General features: G+C 42.2%; 1 protein-coding gene across 1 annotated transcript; it reads right to left on the bottom strand.

Moving 5' to 3' along the window:
• Positions 1 to 529: 529 nt before the first annotated feature.
• LIX1L (limb and CNS expressed 1 like) lies at positions 530 to 23,312 on the bottom strand. Its single transcript, XM_083478144.1, has 6 exons — positions 22,808 to 23,312; positions 14,445 to 14,608; positions 12,453 to 12,593; positions 10,564 to 10,659; positions 6,463 to 6,540; positions 530 to 5,918 (listed from the first exon to the last, which is right to left on the bottom strand). Exons 1-6 carry the CDS (start codon positions 23,148 to 23,150, stop codon positions 5,676 to 5,678), a joined length of 1,065 nt encoding a protein of 354 aa, XP_083334270.1. The 5' UTR covers positions 23,151 to 23,312; the 3' UTR covers positions 530 to 5,675.
• Positions 23,313 to 23,565: the final 253 nt, after the last annotated feature.

Genomic DNA, 23,565 nt, shown 5'->3' with positions numbered 1-23,565 from the left:
GCATTTAGGAAGAGTGACAAAGGGCAGCCATTCCTGAATGTCAATGCCACTCTAGACCAGGGGTCAGCAAACTTTTCCAGCAGGGGCCGGTCCACTGTCCCTCAGACCTTGTGGGGGGCCGGAGTATATTTTGAGGGGGAAAATGAATGAATTCTTATGCCCCACAAATAACCCAGAGATGCATTTTAAATAAAAGCACTCATTCTACTCATATAAAAACACACTGATTCCCGGACCGTCCGTGGGTCGGATTTAGAAGGTGATTGGGCCAGATCCAGCCCCCCAGGCCTTAGTTTGCCTACCCATGCTCTAGTCTAGACTATCAATCCATGCACTAATTTTGCAGACAGGATGATGTCTGGAGCTTTTAAGCTCTTGCAGCCAAATGGCAAAGGCTTATCATTAAGAAGGTGGGGGAAGGAAGAGAGAACTCACAGATTAGGCTCTAACCTGTTGACAGAACAAGCTTTGGGGACAAATCTAATGACAGAATTTCTAACTGGGGAAAAACCAAGGAAGCAGAGATTCAAAAAAAATGCTATTTTATTGTATAAAATTAGGCATTACAAAATTAAGTACTGGACTTTATCGCTTATAGTAAAAGAAAAGGCAGACAGTATGTAGAACTATTTTAGGTACGGTAACCTCTGAACTAGAAAAAAACAGCATTGAAAACCTGGACAGTAGAAATATTGAGTGGAGAGGAGGATGAGGAGGAAGGCAGCTTATTCAGAAAACCAGCACCAAAAGGAGGGGATGTGGGGGATCAGGTTATAGGTGACAGCTGGGGCCTGCCCAGAGGCAAACATCTGTAGGCAGGTCTCTCCGCAAGGAGAATTCAAGAGCCACGTGTTTGGAAAGGAAAAACTCAAACCCTGTATATAGTTTGTTTCTAATAGAAAGTAGTACGTGAGGCAAGTGAGACATTCATATACAAACTGTCAAAGGATTATTTATAAGCCAACTTTATAAATGCATTTCAACATTAATACTATTGTGTAAATAAAGCTGTATATAAAAATATATATATAAAGGACAAGACTGATTTATTATTTCAGGTATACAAATGGACATAGTGTGGAGGCCAAAATAATGCCACTTCTTGAGCTCCCCATGGAACAACTACCATCTCCACATATCTTCTGCAGCCCTTTGTCTATTCTCCCTTTCTCAGAGTGGTAGCCTGAGCTCCCCCAGTTATGAAGTATCTGTTTGGAGGTCTGACTGCAAAGCCTCACTGAAGGACTATACACCTGCTTATACACCATCTGGCTAAGAGACTAAAGGCCCTCAGCTTCAGTAAGGTGATTCCCAGGTGGAAAATAATCCTGTACACATAAGAGTTGTATCTAGACTAAGTATGTCTACTTGAAACCAACAGAACCAGGTTAGTCATGACTTAACTTGGATCCCTCTGTGTGTGTGTCTTGTCCTCAGCTTCTAATGCCCAATTCAGAGCGTTCTACCCACACTTCCTGAAGCACCAAGTTCTTATTCCTGTATACAACTGCATTCCTAAGCAGCACACAAAGGACACAGAAGTGCATTAACAGCTGACACACCCCTTTCTCCTCACCCACATTTTGCAGGACTACCATTCTTTTAGGACCCAAATGCCAGTTGTGAGGAATGGTATGCATGTGAAAGTTACAAAAAACCTTGGGGGAGCAATCTGGTGTTTTACCTGCTGGCGCTGGTTCAAATATTTTGTGGCTCTCGCGCCCCAGACAGCAATTTCACTTTGTACCAATCTCCTATAAGATACAATTATAAGCAAGGGCCTGTCAGTTTTAATTACTGTATAAAAGGACTCAACAATACTATCACAAACCATGTGTTGCTATATACAGCTGTCAGCACTGAGACTGTTTTTCTACTAAATGTCTTTTGCCCTTTGAGTGCTGAACAAGGCAAATTGATCAAGGCAGTATCAATTCAAGGGCATGTTCTAGTTAAAATATAGTCCGAGTGCACAGGTCATCTAGCTCCATCATTCCTGGTGACAATACCCTGGAAGATTATCTTCTGAGATAGAAGAATTACTATATAAACACATTATAACACAAAATGACTTCCAGGATGGAGTTGCAGGAAGCCAGGCTATTTTCCCTTTCAGTAGAAAGAATCAAAGGGATCCAAGATCTTTGTTCACAGTAAGGGTAAGCTAATGCCTTGCAAGGAAGTGGGGAGAAAATATATGGGAGACACTGTCTTCTGCCTCTCCTCATTCCCTCCAGTTAGAAACAATCATCCATGCCCAATGTCAAGACCAGAAAGGGAACATCAAGGATGTTTTGATTAAACTCTTATTCTACCCTGTAAATAGTGAAGTGTTTTTAAAGTGTAACCATGACAATTAATCCCAAGGCTACAGGAATGCTGTTGCACATGGGTTAAGGTGCAACAGGTCTGATGACAAGTCAGACCCTGAAAATCTGGGGTAGGAAACACTCAAAACGGCACTAATGTTAGCCCAATACTCCCCTTCCCCAATCACACAGTCCTACAGTTGTGCTTCTGGATAGCTCCCTACCTCCAGTAAGTAAACTACATAAAGCTCTGAGTCAGAATCACCACTACTGTTATTTTCCTTATGCAGTTTTAAAAATAAAGTCAATGCCATGTACACAAAAGATTCCACTGGATTTAGCATCAACCTGGAAGTAACTGTCACCCCCTAGTTCTGTGTTCACAATTAATAAAGTAGATTATAACCCCAATTTCACCTCAAATTACGCACTGAAAATTGGAAGTAGTACTGTTACTGTATCAACTTAATATATTTAAGTGTTAGGTGGTAACAAAATTATCTCAAGCAAGCTCAATTAGAGCTACAATCCTGTACCCACTTAAAGGGGAACAAACCCCACTGAACTCAACAGGACTTTCTTAGATTGCACTGTTAATCAGGAAGATTATTCAAAAGTGTCACAACACAGCACTCTTGAGAGGCCTAGTCCCCCTCTGTAACCTATTTTATTTCCCCCCTTTAATCCTTAAACATCACATTTTGCTAGTTCATGATACTGTCTTAGTCCCAAATCTTAAGGGTGTGCTTTGGAAGGCAGTTCTTTACCAGGCAGATGTGACAAAGTCAGACACAGAACACGCAATGCTCTCCTCACAGTTCAGATGAGTGATCTTGGCTTTTGGGTGGCTGAGATGATTCCCCCTTACATCTACATCAGCTTTCCCTCATATTACACGTGATCTGCAGAGCACTTCTGTCTCTGAAGCTTCAAGCAACTTTCTCTATATACATAGTCAGTATTGCTATTTAAGAGTCCTGCTCCTAGTTTCAGTCTCTCTTTTTTATATAAAAGTGCATACATATATAAAGTTTGTATTCTACAAATTTTTGTAACTTTCTAATGTTGCTCGAACGAAGAGGCATTTCTCCTTGCAGCTGCACAATCACAGTTCTTCACTTTCAAACAAGTAGCTCTAGCTATTGTGTGACAGGCTAACTCACAGAGCACTCTGCCGATGAGGTCTCCCAAGACACAGGAGGCTGCTCAACTGGAAATGAACCAAAATAGCATGATTTGTGGACTGCACACATCACAGTTCACAGAAGCAAATCATGGAAGTAGACCTCTCTGAGGCACCAACTGAATCCAGTGCTCTGATATGAAGGTCAAACACAACCATAACAACAAAGTAGTGCTTCCCCCTTTGACTCAAGATAAGCCTATGGTATCTGCAACACAATCAAAGGATTCTGCACATAGCTGTCAACTTTTCCCTTTTCTTGCAAGGAATCCTATTCGGAATAAGGGAATTTCCCTTAAAAAAAGGGAAACGTTGGCAGCTATGATTCTGCATTCATCAAGAAGCTGAAGCTAGCAGTGAAAGAAAATGAGTCAGGGCTTTTTCTTTTAAATCAGCTGAACACCTTAGAAACAACACTTCATCTATCTTCCTTCCCTGCAAGAGGAAAGGAAAGAGACTAAAATACCAAAGGCTGGGAGCTCCTCATTAAGATTCATTATAAAGGGGTCATTCCACACCAAATCACCTGATTTTAATACTCAACCATGCTCTCACAAGATTGATACACGTGTTAGTTGTGGTTTGCGCGCTATGGCTTATTGAACCTACCAGAAATAAAATGACAAAATTTCACTTTGAATGGTTGGTGACCCTTGTCTGTGGCACTTGATACCATTTTTATACCTTATTTTTAAAGAGGCCACAATTAGCTTTATTTTGATACCAAAATAAGCCCAATCAGTTGAAAAATAAGCAAAATAGGTTTTTTCTAAACTGATGCAGAAAGTGCATTAGCCTAAATTGTGAGAAAATCAAAAATGTCAAAAATTCTCCTGCGCCCAATTTTGGATCAAAAAAATCTTAAAATACTAATTTGAGGTTATCTCATAGGTATCTACACATAATTTTTTTTTTAAAGAAAATCTGAGTCGTGAGAGCACATGGCACCAGGTGATTTGGCGTGGAATGTCCCACAGTGAACTCAAATCTCTACAACCTGGAAAGCTCCTTTAAGCGACTCAAGCATGAACGCAATTCATTCATGAAGCGCAACTAGATGAGTTGTATTTTACTTATGAGAGAGAAAAGCAACCCAGTATCTCTGGTTCAAATGTAACGCTATGTCAGAGATTGTGGTTTGTTGCTCCCACTTGTGCTAGGGGAGGAGTGACATGACAGCCAGCCATTAACTACGGTTTACACAGTGACGCGCAAATGCAGCCACTATGACGAGATACACCCCGTCCCTTGCAGCAATAGGGAACTGCTCAAACTCTGTGGAACCTTGCAATCAAGACACCAGCTAGAACAAGATGCCATTAACCAACTAAATAAAAACCTTAATAGTAGTTCGAGAACAGTGAAGAGGAGTGTTTTAAGTGCTGTGCTTATCAGGTGGCAAGAGGAAAAGGAGTGTATCAAACTACATAAACTGCAAGAATACATTTGCCTAACATACAGTTTATGCCTTATATCCATGGCAAAACTAGTATCCTCTTGGCAATGCTACATTTCCACTTAATACTGTATAGTACCTGGATAGAATTGAGGACTAAATGAGTATTAGTATATTTAACACTAAAAAGGCTACATTTAAAAATGTGCTCTATAGTGAATCAATAAGAAATTCTCTATCCCAAAGAGAAAAAAAGATAACTAAGAATATCCAAGTACATTATAAAATCTATACAGAATTTTTTTTTTAGCAAAGAGGTTTTAAAAATGTGCAAATGGGCCCCTATTCTTCAAAAAGAGGCATCTGTGCACACTCTTTAAGTGATGTGATTCAGGTTAGAACTGAAGCTCAATTATGAACAAACTCAACCTGACCAAGTTTCAACATTCAGATTTTGAGATATTTCTCTCTGGCTGAAGTATATTGAAAAATTGTGTTTGTGTGTAAGTAAAATAGGGGTTGGGTGTATCTATCTGCGATACAAGTTATTCACTTGCCAAATCTCAACAATCTACAACCAGATTAGACTTAAAAATCCAAAATCCAAACAGCATGTTGCATGACTGATAACGTAAGAAAAATTTGAAAGTCAATTAGGAGAATTTGGCTGGACATTTTGCCCCCTTCAGTTTTGTAACAAGCTCTAGGTCATACCCCATTAGCAAGTTGGTAGTGAAGTGAGAGTGTAGGGAAGGGAAGGGGAAACAGAACAGCTCTCTGGGGTTTCTCAACAGTTGGAAGAGTGCATGTTCCCCAGCTGGCCAGCTGCCAACATCAGAATGTCTTTCTTCTCCTTGTGGAACCGCAGCTCTTTCCCAGCCAGCCGGGCTTCATCCAATTCCCGCTCTGTTGAGGCCAGCTCCCTTGAAAGAGCCCCTGGGATATTTTGCTCCCGATTGACCCAGTCCATTGCCATCTGGTTCCTTATATCGTCATCGAGAGCACGGTGAGAGTAGTGAGCCAACACCTCCTAGCAGGAGGGAGAGAGAGAGAGATCAGCAAATGAGCACTTGACTGATGAAACTAGTGTCTTCCAAATACCAGGGCTGTGGAATGGAATGGGCAGGGACCAACCACAGAGGAACCACTACGGCCAGCCCATCTGCCACTGAGATGATGTGCATACTTTAAGCGGGACTTCAAAGAAGACTGGGCAAACAGAAATTGATTGGCACAGATAGACATGGCTAAGATGCAGTAGTGAGGGCTGGAGCAACAAGAAAGCTTAGGCAATCACCTCTTGTTGGTGTGCCTGCCTGGAAATTCACTAGCCCCATGACGACCCAAGTGAGTATGCTCAAATAAACTCTGTTGAATAGGGAAGCTTACCCAGCCTGTGCTGAAGGCAAGTGGCGACATATTAAAGCCTTTACTACAAAGACGTTCATGGGTTACACCTGGGTTCACCCTCCCATACTGCATTGGGAGAATCCACTGCCAGCCACATGAATCCCACACAGAAGACAGGATTGTCAGTCCAAAGGTTCAGGAATCCCATCTGCAGCTCTGCTTACCTGTCGCGAGCACTGTCTCTCTCGCATGGCTTTGAGGCTGCCATTCCAATGCAGCAGCTGGAAGACGGTCATCAGCTCCTGCCAAAGGAAAGCAGCCCAATTTTAAGCACTGTTTCAACACTAATGAAGCAAAGAGAAGGAAATTAAAGAGATGTCCACTGATGGGTGAAATGCTTCTCAGAGGAAGTGTAACTAGATGTTCTGAGAGAGAGAAAGACACCTTCACCTACTATGGCTCAGCTCTAAGGCATCCCACAAGGCTTCATCTTGCTCCCACCCACCCACTCTTTAACATCTACATGAAAATGTTGAGTGGGGCATCGTCAACATGGGGATGACACCAAACTCTGTTTCTCTTTTTCATCAGACTCTGGAAGCACTGACCAGTGCCTGGGGTCTGTAATGTACTGGATAAAGGTGAATAAACAAGGTCAATTCAGACAAAATGGAGTTGTTGTTGGCAGTGGATAGCTCATCCATCTATAAAGGTGGTGCTTAAATCTACTTAGGCAACACTCTGTCTAATAAAACAGGACCACCATTTGGGAGTGCTCACAGAACCATACTTGCTATTGGAGTTGCTGGTTGCCTGCTTCTGTGGCATGGAGTTCTAGTGCACCAGCTGCTACCTGTTATAGACCAAGATGGCCAAGCCTCAGTTGACCATGTTCTGGTAGCCTTGTCCATTAGACTACTGAAAAAGCATTGTACATGCAGCTGCCTTTGAAAATGGTGTGGAAACTCAAAATACAGCTGTGAGGCTGCTAACAGTGACCAGGCACTGGAAACGTCTCTTGCTGGTGAGAAGAGACATACACATGCAGGTTCCCAGTCCGTTCCAGGCCCTAGCCAAAGTGTTGGGATTTTCCTTTCAGTCCATTCACAGGGTGGAGTCAGAATGAAGGATTGCTCTCTCTAAAAGAACTTAACTGCATGAGATCATATTTGGAAGCCCTCCTCAAAGCTTCCATCATTACGGATGTGGTGGGTGGTGACTAGAGAAAAGGGCCTTCAGAGTCGTAGTGGTCCATTTGTGAAATGTTCTCTCTGGGGAGGCTGACAGGGTGCCTGCCTGCTATGGCGTCGTTTTGGCAACAGGGAAATATGTTTTGCTTTTCCCAGGCCTTTGAAACTCTGAATTATAAATCCATGTTTATCAGCTTTATGCTGCTTTTAGACTGTGGATTGTTTGTGTTTTATTGGATGCCTTAATTATTTTATACAGTACTTTTGTATGATTACCACTGTCTGTAAACTACCCTGGGAAAGATTTTGACGGGTGGGGTATAAATACATAAAATTGGTGTCCCCCAACCCTCTCCATTCTCTAAGGGTATATATAGCTTTCTCAATTTATAAAGCTTTAATAAACCTAAAATGTAGCAATCTTTTGTACACAAAAACGCTGTGGGAGATGGACATAGAAGCACAAATAGCAAATGAAAAGTGGACAGCTTTGTGGTCCAAGATACCGTTGAAATTGGTTTATGCAAAAATCGGAATCCTCATTAAAACTTCTGCATAAGTGGCACTATACATCTGTGAGGCTATCCCAAATATCTTAGGAAGTCAACCCTAATTGTTGGAGGGGGTGCACAGTCAAAGGTACGTATTTCCATATGTGGTGGCTTTGCGATATCATTAAAATATATTCAAAGAAGTAAGCTTAATATGTAACAAAACCACTGAAATACATCATGCACTAGCACTACTTGGGCTTACTATCCTGTCTACCCAAGATTACCCTAATTATGACCACTTAGCCAGATGTTGGGCTTAACTTCAATTCTTGGTACACCAGCGTATGGTCAATAGCGTTGGGCAAGAAACTAACATGTCAGGTCAGAGCAGGAAAGGACAAACACAATCCCTATTCCTTTTATAACATATGGCAAATGTTACTGAATACATTAATTTTTCAGACTGTGGCAGGAATCCACCCAACACTCATGGGGAAATGTGGCACGATCTTTTAGAATAATAAAAAGAAACTATGCAGACTTTTGTCATGCTATGTAATAATCATATCGGAACAAGTTGTTTGTTGTTTACTGTTGTAACAATTGTTTTCTCAGAATGTATCTTCTGTACCATGGAAAATAAATAAAAACCTTTTTTAAAAAATTGGTATCACCCAAAATTATTGGCAGAATTCTACCAAGTGCATTTGCCCCTAACAAAAGAAAAGTCAAGAGCCTCCACAAATCTGTTGTAAGTTTTTGTATTTGGGGTGGAATTGAGTGCCAGCTTAACTGTTCCCCAGCTGTTTGTCTCCAGAACAGTGTCATATGGCAGAGGAATCACAGCACCACGGGTGAAAATCCCAGCTCTTACAAAGGCCTTTTGTATGTCCCATGAGGCTAGTAAAAAATGCAGCATGATAGAGTTCAAGACAATGCAGGCCTGTTGCCTAGAAGAGCCATTCCAGCTGCCTTGGGGAAATACCCTGACACTTACACAGAAGGACTGTGAAGACCGTCACAGATTCTCATGGTTTGGGTCTGCTGTGTGCATGTACCACTAAGAATCCTAGAGCTACAAAACTGCATGAAAGCCAGCAGAAGCTCAGGCCAAAAACTATCCCATAAACCTCCCTCACGTAGGCAGGCAGGCAGGTCCATAAATACAGCAAGAGCATGAGGTAATACATAACCAACTGAGTCACTCTGTATAAGCAGGGCCACTAATATAAACCTTGCTCTGCTAACCTACTGCAATGTTATCATAACTAGAGAAGGAGACATCAGCACCAGGGAAGCTGATTTGCAGTCACAGGCTGAGGCACCTGCCTTCAAAAAGAAAAAGAAAAAAACAAATCTGGCTCCATTCCAGCCCCTAGCAGTGAAACTCTGGGGCCCAATTTTCCCTTGACATAATGTCTCTCTATTGTCTATTCAGTGTGCTGCTAGCACAGAGTGATCAGCAGAGATTTCTTCCTAGACACACAATAAGCAACGTTCACATTCCATCAGTGCACTTTAAGGTTTAATTGCTTAAGCATCCTGCATGATACCTCTGCCATTCACAGACACTAAGCTTTCAAGTCCCACTACAGTATAAACTAGAGGTGGAGTTCTCAAACTGTGCTCCATGGGCCACCAATGGTTAATGAGCTTGATTCAGGTAGTCCACAGCATGTCTGTGGATTTTGGTTGAAGAAGGGGGGATGGCACATCCATCACATTAAATATTCATATTAATTATTAATTTTATTGCTTCTTTTATTTCTTATACCGCATTTTATTGTATTACAATGTGAATTCTACAAAATTCAAACACCATCAATAGGAAATAAAAGAAGCAATAAAACGAAAATGAAAAATCATATAGCATCTAGCACAGTGCATTACAACTGCTGCTACAACAGGCAGAAAAATAATTAAGTGTTCCATCACAACTCTTAGCAATTTTGAAGTGGTCCAGGGGGTGTGTGACAGAACTAGACAAATTTCTCTCCTCCTAAAAGCAGAATAAATACAAAGCATAAATTCCTTAAATTGTCACAAGATTGAGGATTTAGAGTTGGTAAGAAATTCAAAAGCCATCACTTCAGTCTACTGCCCAATCGATTACAAGCTTTAATCCCTTAAGTACCTATTTTAAAGCTAACTGCAGAGGTGTTAGTCTTAAAATATTCATCTTCCTGAGTTGTAGCAAATTAAGCCCTCTGCTGCTCAGCAGTGTGTGTCTGAACTGGAAAAAAATACTGCATTACTAAACCACTTGGGTTCCCTTTCTACTTTGCATTTAATAGGCCTTTTTTTTTTAATGCAGCCTGACTGGTCCCATTATGCCTACAGCATACAAGGCTGGAATGAAGGGCTGGCCCAACACATTTTGCTGCCTGTGGCAAAGTACAAGGCAGCAGCACCTCTCATTCCATGTACATAGATTGATCAGGCTGGCAGCAAAATCTTACTTTAATACTGGTAATGAGAATGTGTCTTCCACGGCGCCTGAGGGCAACAGGCTAGGACAAGGTAGCCGACATGGCACACAATCCTCTTCTTCCCAACAACTTGCTGCAGCTCCCTCCTGCCTCACTTTGCCTAATGGTAGGGCCAGCCCCGGAGGAATGATTAATCATATTAAAAAGAGTACCTGGAACTCTAACATGGACTTTCCTTTGTTTGACTCCAACATGAAGCGGAAAGCACCAATGCCTGTGCTTGGATTATCTGCTTCTTCTCTATTGCCCTGCAAGAAAGACAAACATTCAAGGAGCTTAGGGCAGACAGACCTCTAAGGAGGTATTTCCACAGCATTTGGATACAAGCAAGGGTGTGATGTTTAATAGACATCCTTCTTTCTCAGACAGGGCAGCCTTGGTGGACTGCTCTGAGTAAAATGTATTTGTGGGGAAAGCTGTATATAAATAAACAAACTATGACTATACTGAGATTAAGAGAAACTGAAACACTGGCAAACTCTGTCTCTTGTCCATACCCAAAAAAGAGAGGGAAGGGTGAATTCACAAGCTCAAGGCTTTGCTCAGGCTCATTCCAGCTCACACACATAGCACTAACCCATGGTTTAGCATAACATATAAACATAGCCATTTTCTTATGGTTGCAGGACAGCTGAAGAAAGATACACAAGCTATTTAAGAATGACTCTTATGTCTCAATTTGATGGTTCACAAATAAGCTTCCTCACGCCACACAACAGGCATTCCAGTTACACTCACACAGAAATAACTAAACCAGAGTTCATCTAGTTTAATAGGCATTCACACTCCCAGTCCCTAGAACTGTGGCTCAGCAAGAGTATGGCTAGCAATTTAGCCAAACCCCCACTATTCACCATATTATGGTTCCTAAGATTATTTGGCGCTTAAATATGTACGCAACAAAAAGTTTAGAGTGTAGATATGTAATGAACTTCAATACATTTTGCTGTCTTATTAATAAAGCATCAAGTGCTTACACCAGGCATTTAGAGTGGAATTGTCATACATTTTACAGGGCATCAACCAAATATTGTCACCCTGTTTCCCCCTGTGGTTTTTCTATCCTCAGACTACAAAAAGTCAGGACTCCCCCCACAACCCATACAGCAGTAGAGTAGTGCAATCTCTACAGGTGTGTAGATGCCATCAGAACCACTCAGTTTGGTGTCATCTGCAAATCTAATGAGCACAACCTCTACCCAGGTTATTTATAAAGATGTTAAACACCACTAGGCCTGGGACAGAACTCTGTGGCACTCTACTTCTATATGTAGCAGAATGTATACATAGAAAAAGCAAATGTGTAGAAAGGCAGTTCCAATTCTGCTTGTAATTTACAGCAGAAAAGCAATGGTTGGGTGGTAGTTGGAGCCACTCCTTCTGGAAGCAGGTAATTAACGCAGAAGATATCAAACACAAAAATATATGAACTTGATTTTCAGATAAACAGGTGTCTAGTGTACTGAAACCTATGATCTCACAATTGCATAGCGCTTTAGGATCTTTATCCTATTTTTCCTCAACACTGAAAAGCTTTATTCCCACTATAGAGAAAAGGGTGAGGTGAGAGCAATTTGCTCAAGGCTGTCCCATAAACCCATGACAGAGGCAGGATTTGAACCCAGATCAAACATTCCACCCCCACCATGAACCACAAAAAGAAGAGAGTTATCAGTTTTGGTTTTTTTAAAAGTATTTCACAATAATGTTGATCAGAGCTCAGAAAACTCTGGTGTGCTTTTGCATGGCTTTGGAATTAGAACAGTTTAGTACTCCAGAGAGCTTCCACACAGGGTGTAGTGAAAGTGTCAAGGGCAAATTAACAAAAATGCAACTGGGAGAAGCTCTGCATTCAATAGAGAAGAGAGCATGGGCTGGGTGGGTGTTTAACAGTTTATTTTGATGACATTCCCAGAGCTGTTAGAAACCTTGCCAATAAGGGTTTCCAGATGCAAAGAATTTCCCTTCCCATGGAGTCGTGATGCTTCCCAGCAATTCTGTCCCCACCAATTATAGCCGCAGGGCTTTGAAAAGCACTCACGTTGAAAGATGCCAGAGCCTCCGAGACACTCTTCTCAATAAACTCGTCTGTGATTCTCCGGGACGGATGCTCATTGAACACTGAATTCATCAGTGCAATTTTTGCTGCACTCCTCCTGGCTTCAGCTTTGGTAGGACAAAACTAGGGGGCAGGCGGAGACAGAAGAACAGGGCATGCTTAAGAACAGGAATCAAGAAAGCCAAGATCAGTTAGATCCCACATACTATGAAGTATGTATTTCTACCCCAAATTACTAGGTTGCAGCTATGCATGCTGACATGGTGCTCTCCAACATCCTGAAGTCATTAGGAACGGGCTCTTTAAACCCAGAAACTCCAGTGATCTACAATGCAAGAATTACACAGGCAGCTGAAGTCAGCACATATTATTTGGAGAAGGAAATACCACAGCTGGGTCTGTCAACAAAATTAATTAGCTAAAACCAAGCTGTGAACACCCTATTCTAAACACCCATTGCTGTTCTCCAAGTGGGTAGGCAGTTCAGAAACCAGGATTGCTTGTTTGGGATACCTGTTTTAAGCCCACTACACAGAGCCTGGGTTCAGCCAAAAGTAACAGCCAAGACTTCCAAGTGTTAAATCTGTAACCTACCGGAATTGAGGTAGGAAGGAAGATATATTGAAATTTATGGCACAATGACACTTACACCATAATGCTTCACACACTGGTCTTGGACAATCAAGAGACTTAGGATTTACTACAGCAATTGGATGGACTTTAAGGAATAATCCACACAAAAGTTTAATGCAGGCTTCAGGCTGCTTGTGTCTCAATCTGTGAGTGTTTGCAGTATCCATCCACATAACATCCAGCTCTTCTAACAGGCAGCCCACACTTTCCCCCAAACTTGGATTTCCCCAAACTGCCTGCTAAGTGTAAAAATGAAATATAAAATTACAAGTTACCCAACTGTGTGGGGTTTTAGTGTATGGAGAAGTTTTGCTGGGTGCTATCTATTGCCACACCCCCTACCTCCATTTGCACCTCACCTGAAAACAAGCTGGCCATTTTGTTTCCAATAGCCCAAAGGAAAGGATTCAGCATGCCTATTTCCACCAGTTGTTGCTGAAGGAGCACTGGCAGTATTTTTTATCATTGTGGTGTGTGAAACAACACTATTTCCAATTTTTGCATGTTGAGGTCACATTTGCAGAACAGAAATCAAACATGCACACACCACAACGATGCTCCCATCAAGGACTGCCTGCTGGTATGAACAGGTAACACTGGTTTAGAAATTAGAGGCAAAAAACTTAAGCATGCCTGCACATACACACCCCTGCACATGGGAAAATTGGTTTTGAGCTATCCACCATATGAGATAACACTCCTGTACAGACAGGCCACATATTTTGATGAAAGGAATGGATGGCATCTATCAAGCAAAACCTCCTAGGTGAGAATAAAACACAGTGTATCTGAAGAAGTGTGTATGCACACGAAAGCTCATACCAAGAACTAACTTAGTTGGTCTTTAAGGTGCTACTGGAAGGAATTTTTTTATTTTGACTATGGCAGACCAACACGGCTACCTATCTGTATCTGCTCCTAGGTGAGGTGAGCTTAAAAAGAGACACCATTTTTGCCCAGTAAGTCACCATTAAATCCAGAACCATTTTGCTGGGGACAATCAAGCCCTTCCAAACATAATTAGCACCACTGCAAGAGATGCATGCACATTTTGTGTTAACTGTTGTGCCTACCAGATTGTGTCCGTGATGAATCACACACACACATACACAGACCACGGAGCAGCTCTCATATCCACAGGATATATTTGTACAATTCTCTAGCTGCCTGTACTAGATCAGGGCTAGTGCCATGGTTGTGGTATGAAGGGAAATTTTCTGGCTTTGATCCACTAAAGCCATCTGTACACAGCCTAAGGAACTTTCAATCAACCCCACCAGATCAGAGTTCCAGACCACCACAACATAAAGTAATCAAAACATCTAGTTAACACATTCTAACCTGAAAACTGCCAAAACAGCTCCCCCCAGGCAATGTGACATAACAGACATAAGGAGGACTGTTTGATGGGACCATCTCATAAACCACCAGAGCACCATTTTTCAGATCAGCACCACGTGATTGCTTCATCTGCCAGAATTCCTGGAGAGCTTCCACAACGTTGACTGAAAATAGAGAAAGAGGCATATATCATAATAGAGTATTTACACAGAAGGCAGCAAGAGGAATATAATCTACAATCATCATTTGCTGCTTATCATCCCCCCACCCCCAAGAGAGATACAAAGACAGGTTCAACCATGACCAAGGGTCAGCAGCCAAATCTGAAGAATATTGCCTTAGACGTTCAGCATCCTTGGGACATGTCCAAAACTAGAGGGGGAAAAGGAAATCCTGTGGTGATAGTTACTGAGTAAAAGTTATTCTAAGGCATACAATACTATACTCAGGTTGACTTTAAAAATGCCTCAAAGGACTTGTTTTGAGGCAGAAAAAAGTTTAAAGCATGAAATTGCAACTCATTTCCCCCTAAAAATAGGCACCCTCTTGACATTTAAAAACTAAGATACTACTGCATAATGCCTTGTGTGCTATTCTGATGCAACTGAAAATAGTTTGAGAGTGGGCAGGTTAAGAGCATCCATTAATAGTCTGACTGACCTGCCCAGACACACCTAGCACAATTCATAATATTTTTCTGTGCTAGATTTTGAAACAGACATACAAGAGAAAGCAAGCAGCTGATTCAAGATTCACATGTGGTATTTCTCGGCAAATTTAAGGATTTGGGGATAGCACATCATACAAGTATTTTTAAGATGTTAAAAAAAAAAAGAATTAAGAAGAAGAAGAAGAGTTTGGATTTGATATCCCGCCTTTCACTCCCCTTCAGGAGTCTCAAAGTGGCTAACATTCTCCTTTCCCTTCCTCCCCCACAACAAACACTCTGTGAGGTGAGTGGGGCTGAGAGACTTCAAAGAAGTGTGACTAGCCCAAGGCACCCAGCAGCTGCATACGGAGGAGCGGAGACTCAAACCCGGTTCACCAGATTACGAGCCTACCGCTCTTAACCACTACACCACACTGCCTCTCTTAAGCCATACTGGACCATAGAAAAAATATCAGAAACCCACAGAAGGAGAATGCCTTTATTAGGACCACCCATCTCTTTGGGTAGAGAGTTACAAGGCCACAAAAATAAAGGTCTTGTCAACAGAAAAGTTTCACTTGGTGGTAGAACACGGAACTGGTCTCCAATGAAGAGCTATGTAGGTGGACAGAATTCAACCTTCAAGTGCCTTAGTTCTAAATCATTTAGGGCTTTAAAGCAAATGAGCAGCACTTTGAACTACACTTGGAAATAAACGGTAAGGCAAAGAATCTGGTACAACAACCATGTTCTAGATCTCTTTCTTAAAAAAAATGTTTTGGTCACAACTCTGCTACAATGTGCACCCGTTAAAATTTACCGTATGTGATCTTTTCAAAGTGCAGCTCCAAGAAGAGCACATTACAATGATCCAACTTATTTTAGATATTTTTTTTATAAAATGCTATGACCTATCTTTCTTGATAAATTCAAGGTTGATTCACATTAATAGGACATGTTTTATAATAGCTAAATCTGCCTTGCTCAGCAAAAGATGCAGCTGGTACACAGGACTCAGCTATACAAAACCATTTAAGTCCACAGCTACCATCTGGGTACCAAGGAGCAATACTAGGATCAAGAGCACAAACACACATAAACCTGGCTTTTCAAGCAGAGTGCTATCAGCTCTAACAGAAGCTAGATGCCTAACCCCAAATCAGCTTTTCAGATAATTAGAGATACTTTTGCCTTATTTCAATTCAATATCAGCTTGTTCACTCACATCCAGTCTTTCATCAAGCTCTTTCAGGACTTCTATTGCCTCCCCAGAATTTAATGTAACTGGTGCTTGTCATCAGTATATTGATGGCACTCAATCCCACATCTCCAGACAACTTCTCCAAGTACAGTAGCTGCATTTAGATGCTAAGCAAAACAGAGGATGGAGGCAGAACACTGCAGACCTCATTAGCCAATGCTGATGAAGTTGAGTAGTCAAATTCTAATAGCATCTTTGAAGCTCTACCCTCCAGGAAGGACTGGAACAATTGCAAAACGGTGTCTTCCAGTCCACCCTATCTAGGCAATCCAGATGGATACCATGATTTGTGGAAGTGCAAGGAGCAACAGAAATTGATTAAGTGGGGTGCATCAAATCTAGATTTTTCAGAACCACCACCATCTCTCTTCTCCATGCAAATCTACAGCAAAGAAAATGAATTTTCATATTAATGTGAATTAGCCTGATTAGCTCTAGGAAGAAGAGACATAATAGATACATATGCTGCTAAAATAGTTTCAGCAAGATTCTGAGGAATGACTATTAATGGAGATTTTTCAGATTTGGGGTCTCCTTTATACACATGTGCATGCACACACACACACACACACACACACAAACAAACACAGCAGTTACTAATGAAAGGAACTCTCAGGAAACCATAGACAATCTGTGCAGTATGCTGTATGGGAAACCATTGAATGCCTGGAATTCAAATGTGGGCAAGCAAAATTTATTTTTACTAATGTCAAACATGCACTTTCATTCCGAAGAAGACCTAAAGTCTTCTTCTGTAGTAGTTTGTCAAGCTATCACAAAGCAACCAAACCCATAATGCACAATCAAATATTTTAGCATTTTTATGTTAGTATGCCTTTTATTTGCTTGCTCAAAAAAATCCAATCAAAATAATTCCCCTAAAGCAGATTCTACCCTGGATGGTACATAAAATATGCACACACACCCAGGTCACTTACCAAAGCCCAACTGTTATTTTCAAAGGGCAGCTTTACTCATGCATCAAAAACTGGGAGAGAAAATTTCAGGGCTGGGTCAATTTAACTGCTAAAAGTAGCCCATCAGCTGAACTAAATACCCCTGTGGTAAATAAACATTCTAGATTTATGTTATGATGCTTGAAATCAACAGTTGGATAATCTGGTGCCCACGGATGGCATGTCACCCATGGACAGAAGGATGTATATTGCACTGTGATGCCCCCACTCCCATGCATGCAGTGTGAGATTAAGTGAAAAAGAAAACCCTCTAGAGTATATGGGTGGTATTCAGTGCTAGTCCTACTCAGAGTATACCAACTGAAGTCAACAGATATGACTTAGGTTCATTAATTGCAACAGGTCTACCCAGTAGGACTTAGCTGAATACACACCAAATGAAACAATAGCATTCTAGCTCAGTGTGGAAATGGCTATGGCCAAACAGAGTGAATAGTCTTTAGTAATACTGCTCACTATGCTTCTAAGAATTGTCTGCAAGTGTTTCTTCTCTCAGAATAGGCCATTAGCTTGCCCTCTTCTCCCAGTGAACACCTACATTATTTATCTAGAATTTTCATGACACAATATCAATTCATCATGTGTCAAGAAAGCAACCAACCGGTTTGTGTCTGTTTGCGATGTTTGAAAGCAGCGAAAATGGTATTTTGTAGCCAGAGCATGGGTGTTCTATTCTCAGCCCAGACAAGATCCCATTACACACTGTCCCCTTTGTACTGCAAAGTGTTATGTTTGTGAAAGCATGAGGCCAGACAGTGGATAATTATGCTAAGCAGCCGCACTCCTTGACTAAAATTAGTACTTCCCTAGAAGATGGAAACCAGCATTAGCGGACTAAGTACAAATAGTATGAATATTTTGGTTAGAAAAGATACAACAAAATAGTTTCATATTTAAGATTGCAAAAATGCATGAGCTTAGAAACAAAGTCCTGTTTTGCATTTTAATATAATATGTAGAAACAGCAGTGTTATTGTTTTAAAGTTATGGTTTAAAAGTGAATATGATCTGAGAGAGCGAGAGAGTTTGTGGCAATACTGCACAACACAGATTAATTACCGAAGCGATACTTTTCAATCTGTCAAAATATATTAATCCACTATGAAGATGGAATTCATTCTGCAATATCTAAGGGTCAATGCTTTCTTGGTCACCAGCATTCTTAAGAACCCCATTAATGTGACATCTTAAAAAAAGACAAAAACTGTGTGTAGGCTGTAGCGCTTCTCCTAGACCACTTTACTAACTCGTATTTTAAATAAATGCAGCCTAGAGGTTCTGATTTTAAAAGGAAGATGGAAAAGCCCAAGGAAAAATAAAATAATTATTTTGGCTAGAAACATTTGAAAAAGCAAGCAATGATGTCTAATATGTCCAGGTTTCCATGAAGAATTGGCTGAGCCTTTCCTCAAAGTATGCAAACACCGCATAGGAGATAAAAAGCTTAACGAAGAACAGCTTTCCCGAGGCTGCTTACTGGCTCCAACAAGACTATGGAAAAGCAATGCTGTCCAAAGCACTGTGGAAATGAAGCTGGCTTATGTTAGAATGGAAGTGTGCTTAAAGATTACAACAGGAGCCACTGTCCACACTAGTTTTTACAGTTGGTTTTACACAGTTGTCTTTGGTCCTCAGGAGAAAATTGCAACTTCAGTTCTACCTCAGGCTTGGAGCACATATAAACAGTATGAGCTGCTGCTCTAGGATGTCTTCCCAACTTCTACAAGCTAATTTGTACAAGACTATGCTTATGTATACACAGGTAATCTGTAGACTGTGTATGTAGTCCTTCAGAATATAGGGAAATAATTGAAGAGAGAACAATTACTTGTGAGCTGAAGGAAAAGCTAGAGGCAATATGCTAAGTAAAGCAAGTATGCTACACGAATCTCCTTAACTGCTGGTTCAGAAGTAGTATCAGACATTTCAATGCCAGGGTTCACAAATATTTGGGTCTAACAGAATGCTATTCTCAATCAGCACCCATGTACCGTATTAATACTAGCTGTTTTTTTATAAGACTGGAATTTACTGAGCAGCAAAAAAGAAAGTCAAAACAAAACACAAAGCCTACACAGATTTGGATAGTAAAAAGAAACCCAAGTTTATGTTAATTGAAATGAGAACCCACTCCATAAATACAAACAGCTAGTGTGACTAGTAACTGTGAATTTGCCCAACTCCCTCTATTTTCTTCCCTATTCTCATAAAGAGATCCTCTAGTTTCAACTTAGCTAAGTGTTTCCACTTTTAGGCTTAATAAAGCCCAATCAGATTGCTATCCATTCTCACATTGTCTCTGAAGAATCGTAGAATCAGAGTTGGAAGAGACCACAAGGGCCATCGAGTCCAACCCCTTGCCAAGCAGGAAACACCATCAGAGCACTCCTGACATATGGTTGTCAAGCCTCTGCTTAAAGACCTCCAAAAAAGAAGACTCCACCACACTCCTTGGCAGCAAATTCCACTGTCGAACAGCTCTTACTGTCAGGAAGTTCTTCCTAATGTTTAGGTGGAATCTTCTTTCTTGTAGTTTGGATCCATTGCTCCGTGTCCGCTTCTCTGGAGCAGCAGAAAACAACCTTTCTCCCTCCTCTATGTGACATCCTTTTATATATTTGAAGAGGGAGAGGAGGGGACAAATAGAGACCTCTTTCACACACACCCCTAATTTACTCCCTCCAGTATTTCAAATGCTCTTGCTTTCTGGAAAGAGCAGACTGAGTTATCCATGTACTGCACTAGGACACCAAGTGCTCTACATAGAAATGCATTTGAAGAGAAAACAGAAAATTCAACCAATACACAATGCAATCATTGGTTGGAGCCAGGCAGTTTGAAGTTTGAACACCAATGCTGTACCATTTGCTCTGTATAGCAATGTATTTCTAGATCCAGTTTATTGAACTCCTAACAACCTTTAAAGCCCTGAATGGTTTGGGCTTGGGTTACCTTACGAACTTGCCATACCCTAACGTATGCTGGATGCCCTGTTGAGAATACAGAAATGCCACATCTTACAGGTGGTGGACTGCAGTTCAGCAGCAAAAACAATGCCAATCTTAAACAGGAAACCTCAGCACAGCCATAAAAACCTACCTCTCTATTACCCTTGCTCTCCAGAACTTTCGGACTACAACTGTGCTGACTGGGGCTGCCCAGAGTGATTGTTCAAAAACCCCTTTCATTGCATTTCACTGAAAGAAATTATATTTCAAAGGCCTCAACAAGTACAAAAAGCAGCAGTTCATTTTTACATTTCCTACCTGAGAGTGAAGACGTTTACAGTCAGACCACTGGCTGTTATTTATATCCACTGTTTATGGCCTTGGATCACATACTCTAGTCCCTACCTTGTGTATGACAGCACATCTGACTTGCATATTAAATAGGAAAGAGTAAATGATTCCACATGGCCTCAAAGCCTTTCAGAGCCAGGAAAGCAGTGTTGTGCTTAAGTCACAGATTGCCTGCCAAGCATTTGCTGCTTAGAACCTGCAAGGCGGCGTCTACTGGGCCTGCTGCTGCTGTAAGCCAACATCTGACACCCCAAGCGGCCACAAAGTCCCCCCATTTGGAGCAGAGGACAACATTTTTCCACATAGATGTTTGCAAAAACTCATTTTAACTGCTCCTTTCCTGCATTTCATAAGCCAACCAAACAGGTCTTGAAGTTGGCCCATTTTGAGGCTACCCTGGAGTATGTTCACAATTAGGGCCCTCGGTACTATCCCAGAACAAAAAAAAATGTAGCAGGCTAGAAAACATTTCCCAAAACAGACAAGAAGAACCTGGGCCCCATTTCATCCAAAAACAGGGACAAAACATTGCTAAAAAATACAGCCAATCTGAAAAAAAAGGATGGGAGGGAACAGGATTCGCCATTATTGATGGGAAGCTTTCTCAGGGCGGGGGAAGACCCCTTCATTTAACATTAGCTGAAAACAAACATTCTAGACATCTACCCTATGTTCGGACTTAACATAAGTCACATAACACATCAGGCTACAGAAGAAACACTGGTTGCTTCAGATGTGTAGGATTTAAATAGCTTATTTTTACTTCAAATAGTTAGAAGCCAAAAATGCTAACTCCCGTACTTAAAATAAACCAATGAACAAATAAAATTCTCAGCAGGGAAGCAAGCAATCTTAGCAAGCAATCAAGGGCTGGAGATGAGAAGAAGAGGGCCTCTCTACCCAGAACTGCAGGTGCACAACACCTGTACCAACACCCCCCAATTACTGTCGTCCCTCGCCAAGATCCCCCGACTCAAGAATCCACACCACTGGGGCTCCCCAGTTCACCAGACCACAACACTCCCTTACTGAAATCCACAGGACAATTTTCCTCCAGTAGTCAGTTGCCTGTCAAAGAAAGACACTCAGCTCACCTTTTAAATGTAAACAGCTGACTAGTAAAAAGTCAAGTCATTTTTTTGCTGAGAGGCATTTTGACTTCATTTCTTACATTTCTATCTCACTTTTCCTTTAAGAAGCTCTAGGTATTCTGCAAGTCTTCTCCCTTGTTCTGCTTTACTTATTTTTTGTTTCATAAAAATTATACACCGCTTGACTGGTTTAAAAAGAAAGCAATAACCTGCAAAGCAGTTTACAGAAAAACACACCAAATTATCAGCTATTTAAAATGCTAAAAAATAACAAACAAACAAAAAGCTAAAAACAGATTAAAACACACATCAACATTCCTACATATCTAAATAGGCTTATCTAAACTTTTTATGCTGTGAACCACCCCGAGATCTATGGATGAAGGGCAGTATATAAATGTAATCTATAATAATAATAAAGAATGACTATAAACAAAATCATTTTTAATGATAATAATGATAATTTATTATTTATACCCTGCTTGACGGGGTTTCCCCAGCCACTCTGGGCAGCTCCCAACAGAATATTAAAAACACAATAAAACCTCATACGTTAAAAACGTCCCTGAAGGGCTGCCTTCAGATGTCTTCTAGAAGTCAGATAGTTGTCAGATAGCAGGAACCAAAATGAGTGCAATGAAGTTTTCTGCCTGATGTCACATCAGCACTGCAAGGCAGGCTGCAGTTAAGAGAAGGCAACTGAATTCTGCACATGCTTCAGCCCTCACTTCTAAAAAGCTGTCCATCAGAAGAGACAGGACCACTTCACATGCTTACTACAGTCTTTTCTAAAAAGCTGGCTAATGGGAAAGCGGGACCATTTTTCCTCAGGGATACATTCGAGCTCGTTCCTTACATTTTTCACCCCACTTTTCCTCCTAGAAACTCTGGGCCTTCTATAAGGCTCCTCCCCGGCCGCCTTTATCCTTACAAAACAACAAAACAACTCTGCCAGGTAGGCTAGGCTAAGCTTATGACACGGTATCTGCTCCCGCTATGCGAGCCTGGATGGGTGAGGCAGGCACTCTGCACACGCCCAGAGGAGAAAAGCAGATAACGGTGGCCGAGGCAGCCCTTCATCCTCACCGCGGCCGTAGCCTTGCGTGTGCTTGGCGAAGCTCCTGACGACGGCCTCGACGGCCTCCCTCAGCACGGCGGGCGGACCCGTCGCCGCGGCTCCCGGGGGGCTGGATCCGGCTGTCACGCCCGGCAAGAGCGACGGCGGGAGAGGCGGCAGCGGGGGCGGGGGCGGCGGGGGAGGCCCCAGGGTGAGCGACAGCCCGAGCGGCGGCGGGGGCGGCGGCAGCGGCGGCGGGGGAGCCGAGGCAACCGCCAGGGACGCTCCCGCCGTCACGCCAGGCCGCAGCGAGCGCAGCGTGCCCCCAACGCCCGGCTGCAGCCGCTGCACGCGCAGCGACTCCATCATCATGGCGAGCGCGGAGGCGTCGGCGGCCCGTCGAGCGACTGAGGGGCGAAAGAAATGCTCGGCCCCCGTCCCCTCATGCCAAAGTGTCCGTCACCGGAGCGGGGGAGGCGCCCGAGCTAAGGGCTCAGCCAATGGGAGCGCCCTCCACGAGCCAGGAGGCGGGGCTTCGGCCTCGTCGCGGTCGCGAACACTTCAGGACCAGAGGCGGAGGATGAGGCAGGAGGGGCTGACGAATGACAGCTCGGCCGGAGCGGGGGAGGTGCCTGAGCTGAGGACTCAGCCAATGGAAATGCAAGCTCCCGAAGCTAGGAGGCGGGGGTATATTGGGAGGGGTTTCCTCCAATCGCCGTCGTGAACACCTCAGGGGGGGAGGAGCCGGGAGGCCGGCGAATGGCTGCCCAGCTTGGGTGGTAAAGAG

The sequence above is a fragment of the Podarcis liolepis genome (assembly GCF_965112155.1).
Source record: "Podarcis liolepis genome assembly, chromosome: 15".
Classification (NCBI taxonomy): Eukaryota; Metazoa; Chordata; class Lepidosauria; order Squamata; family Lacertidae; genus Podarcis; species Podarcis liolepis.
Note: the sequence above shows the minus strand (reverse complement) of the source record. Positions and strands in the feature narration are given on the sequence as shown.

Coding starts and splice junctions, on each gene's coding strand:
- LIX1L (XM_083478144.1), bottom strand. CDS start 23,150: ATGATGATGGAGTCGCTGCGCGTGCAGCGGCTGCAGCCGGGCGTTGGG. Junction 6,541..10,563: donor AGTCCATGTTAGAGTTCCAG/GTACTCTTTTTA, acceptor TTCCTTTGGCAG/GAGCTGATGACCGTCTTCCA. Junction 5,919..6,462: donor AGAGACAGTGCTCGCGACAG/GTAAGCAGAGCT, acceptor CCCTCCTGCTAG/GAGGTGTTGGCTCACTACTC.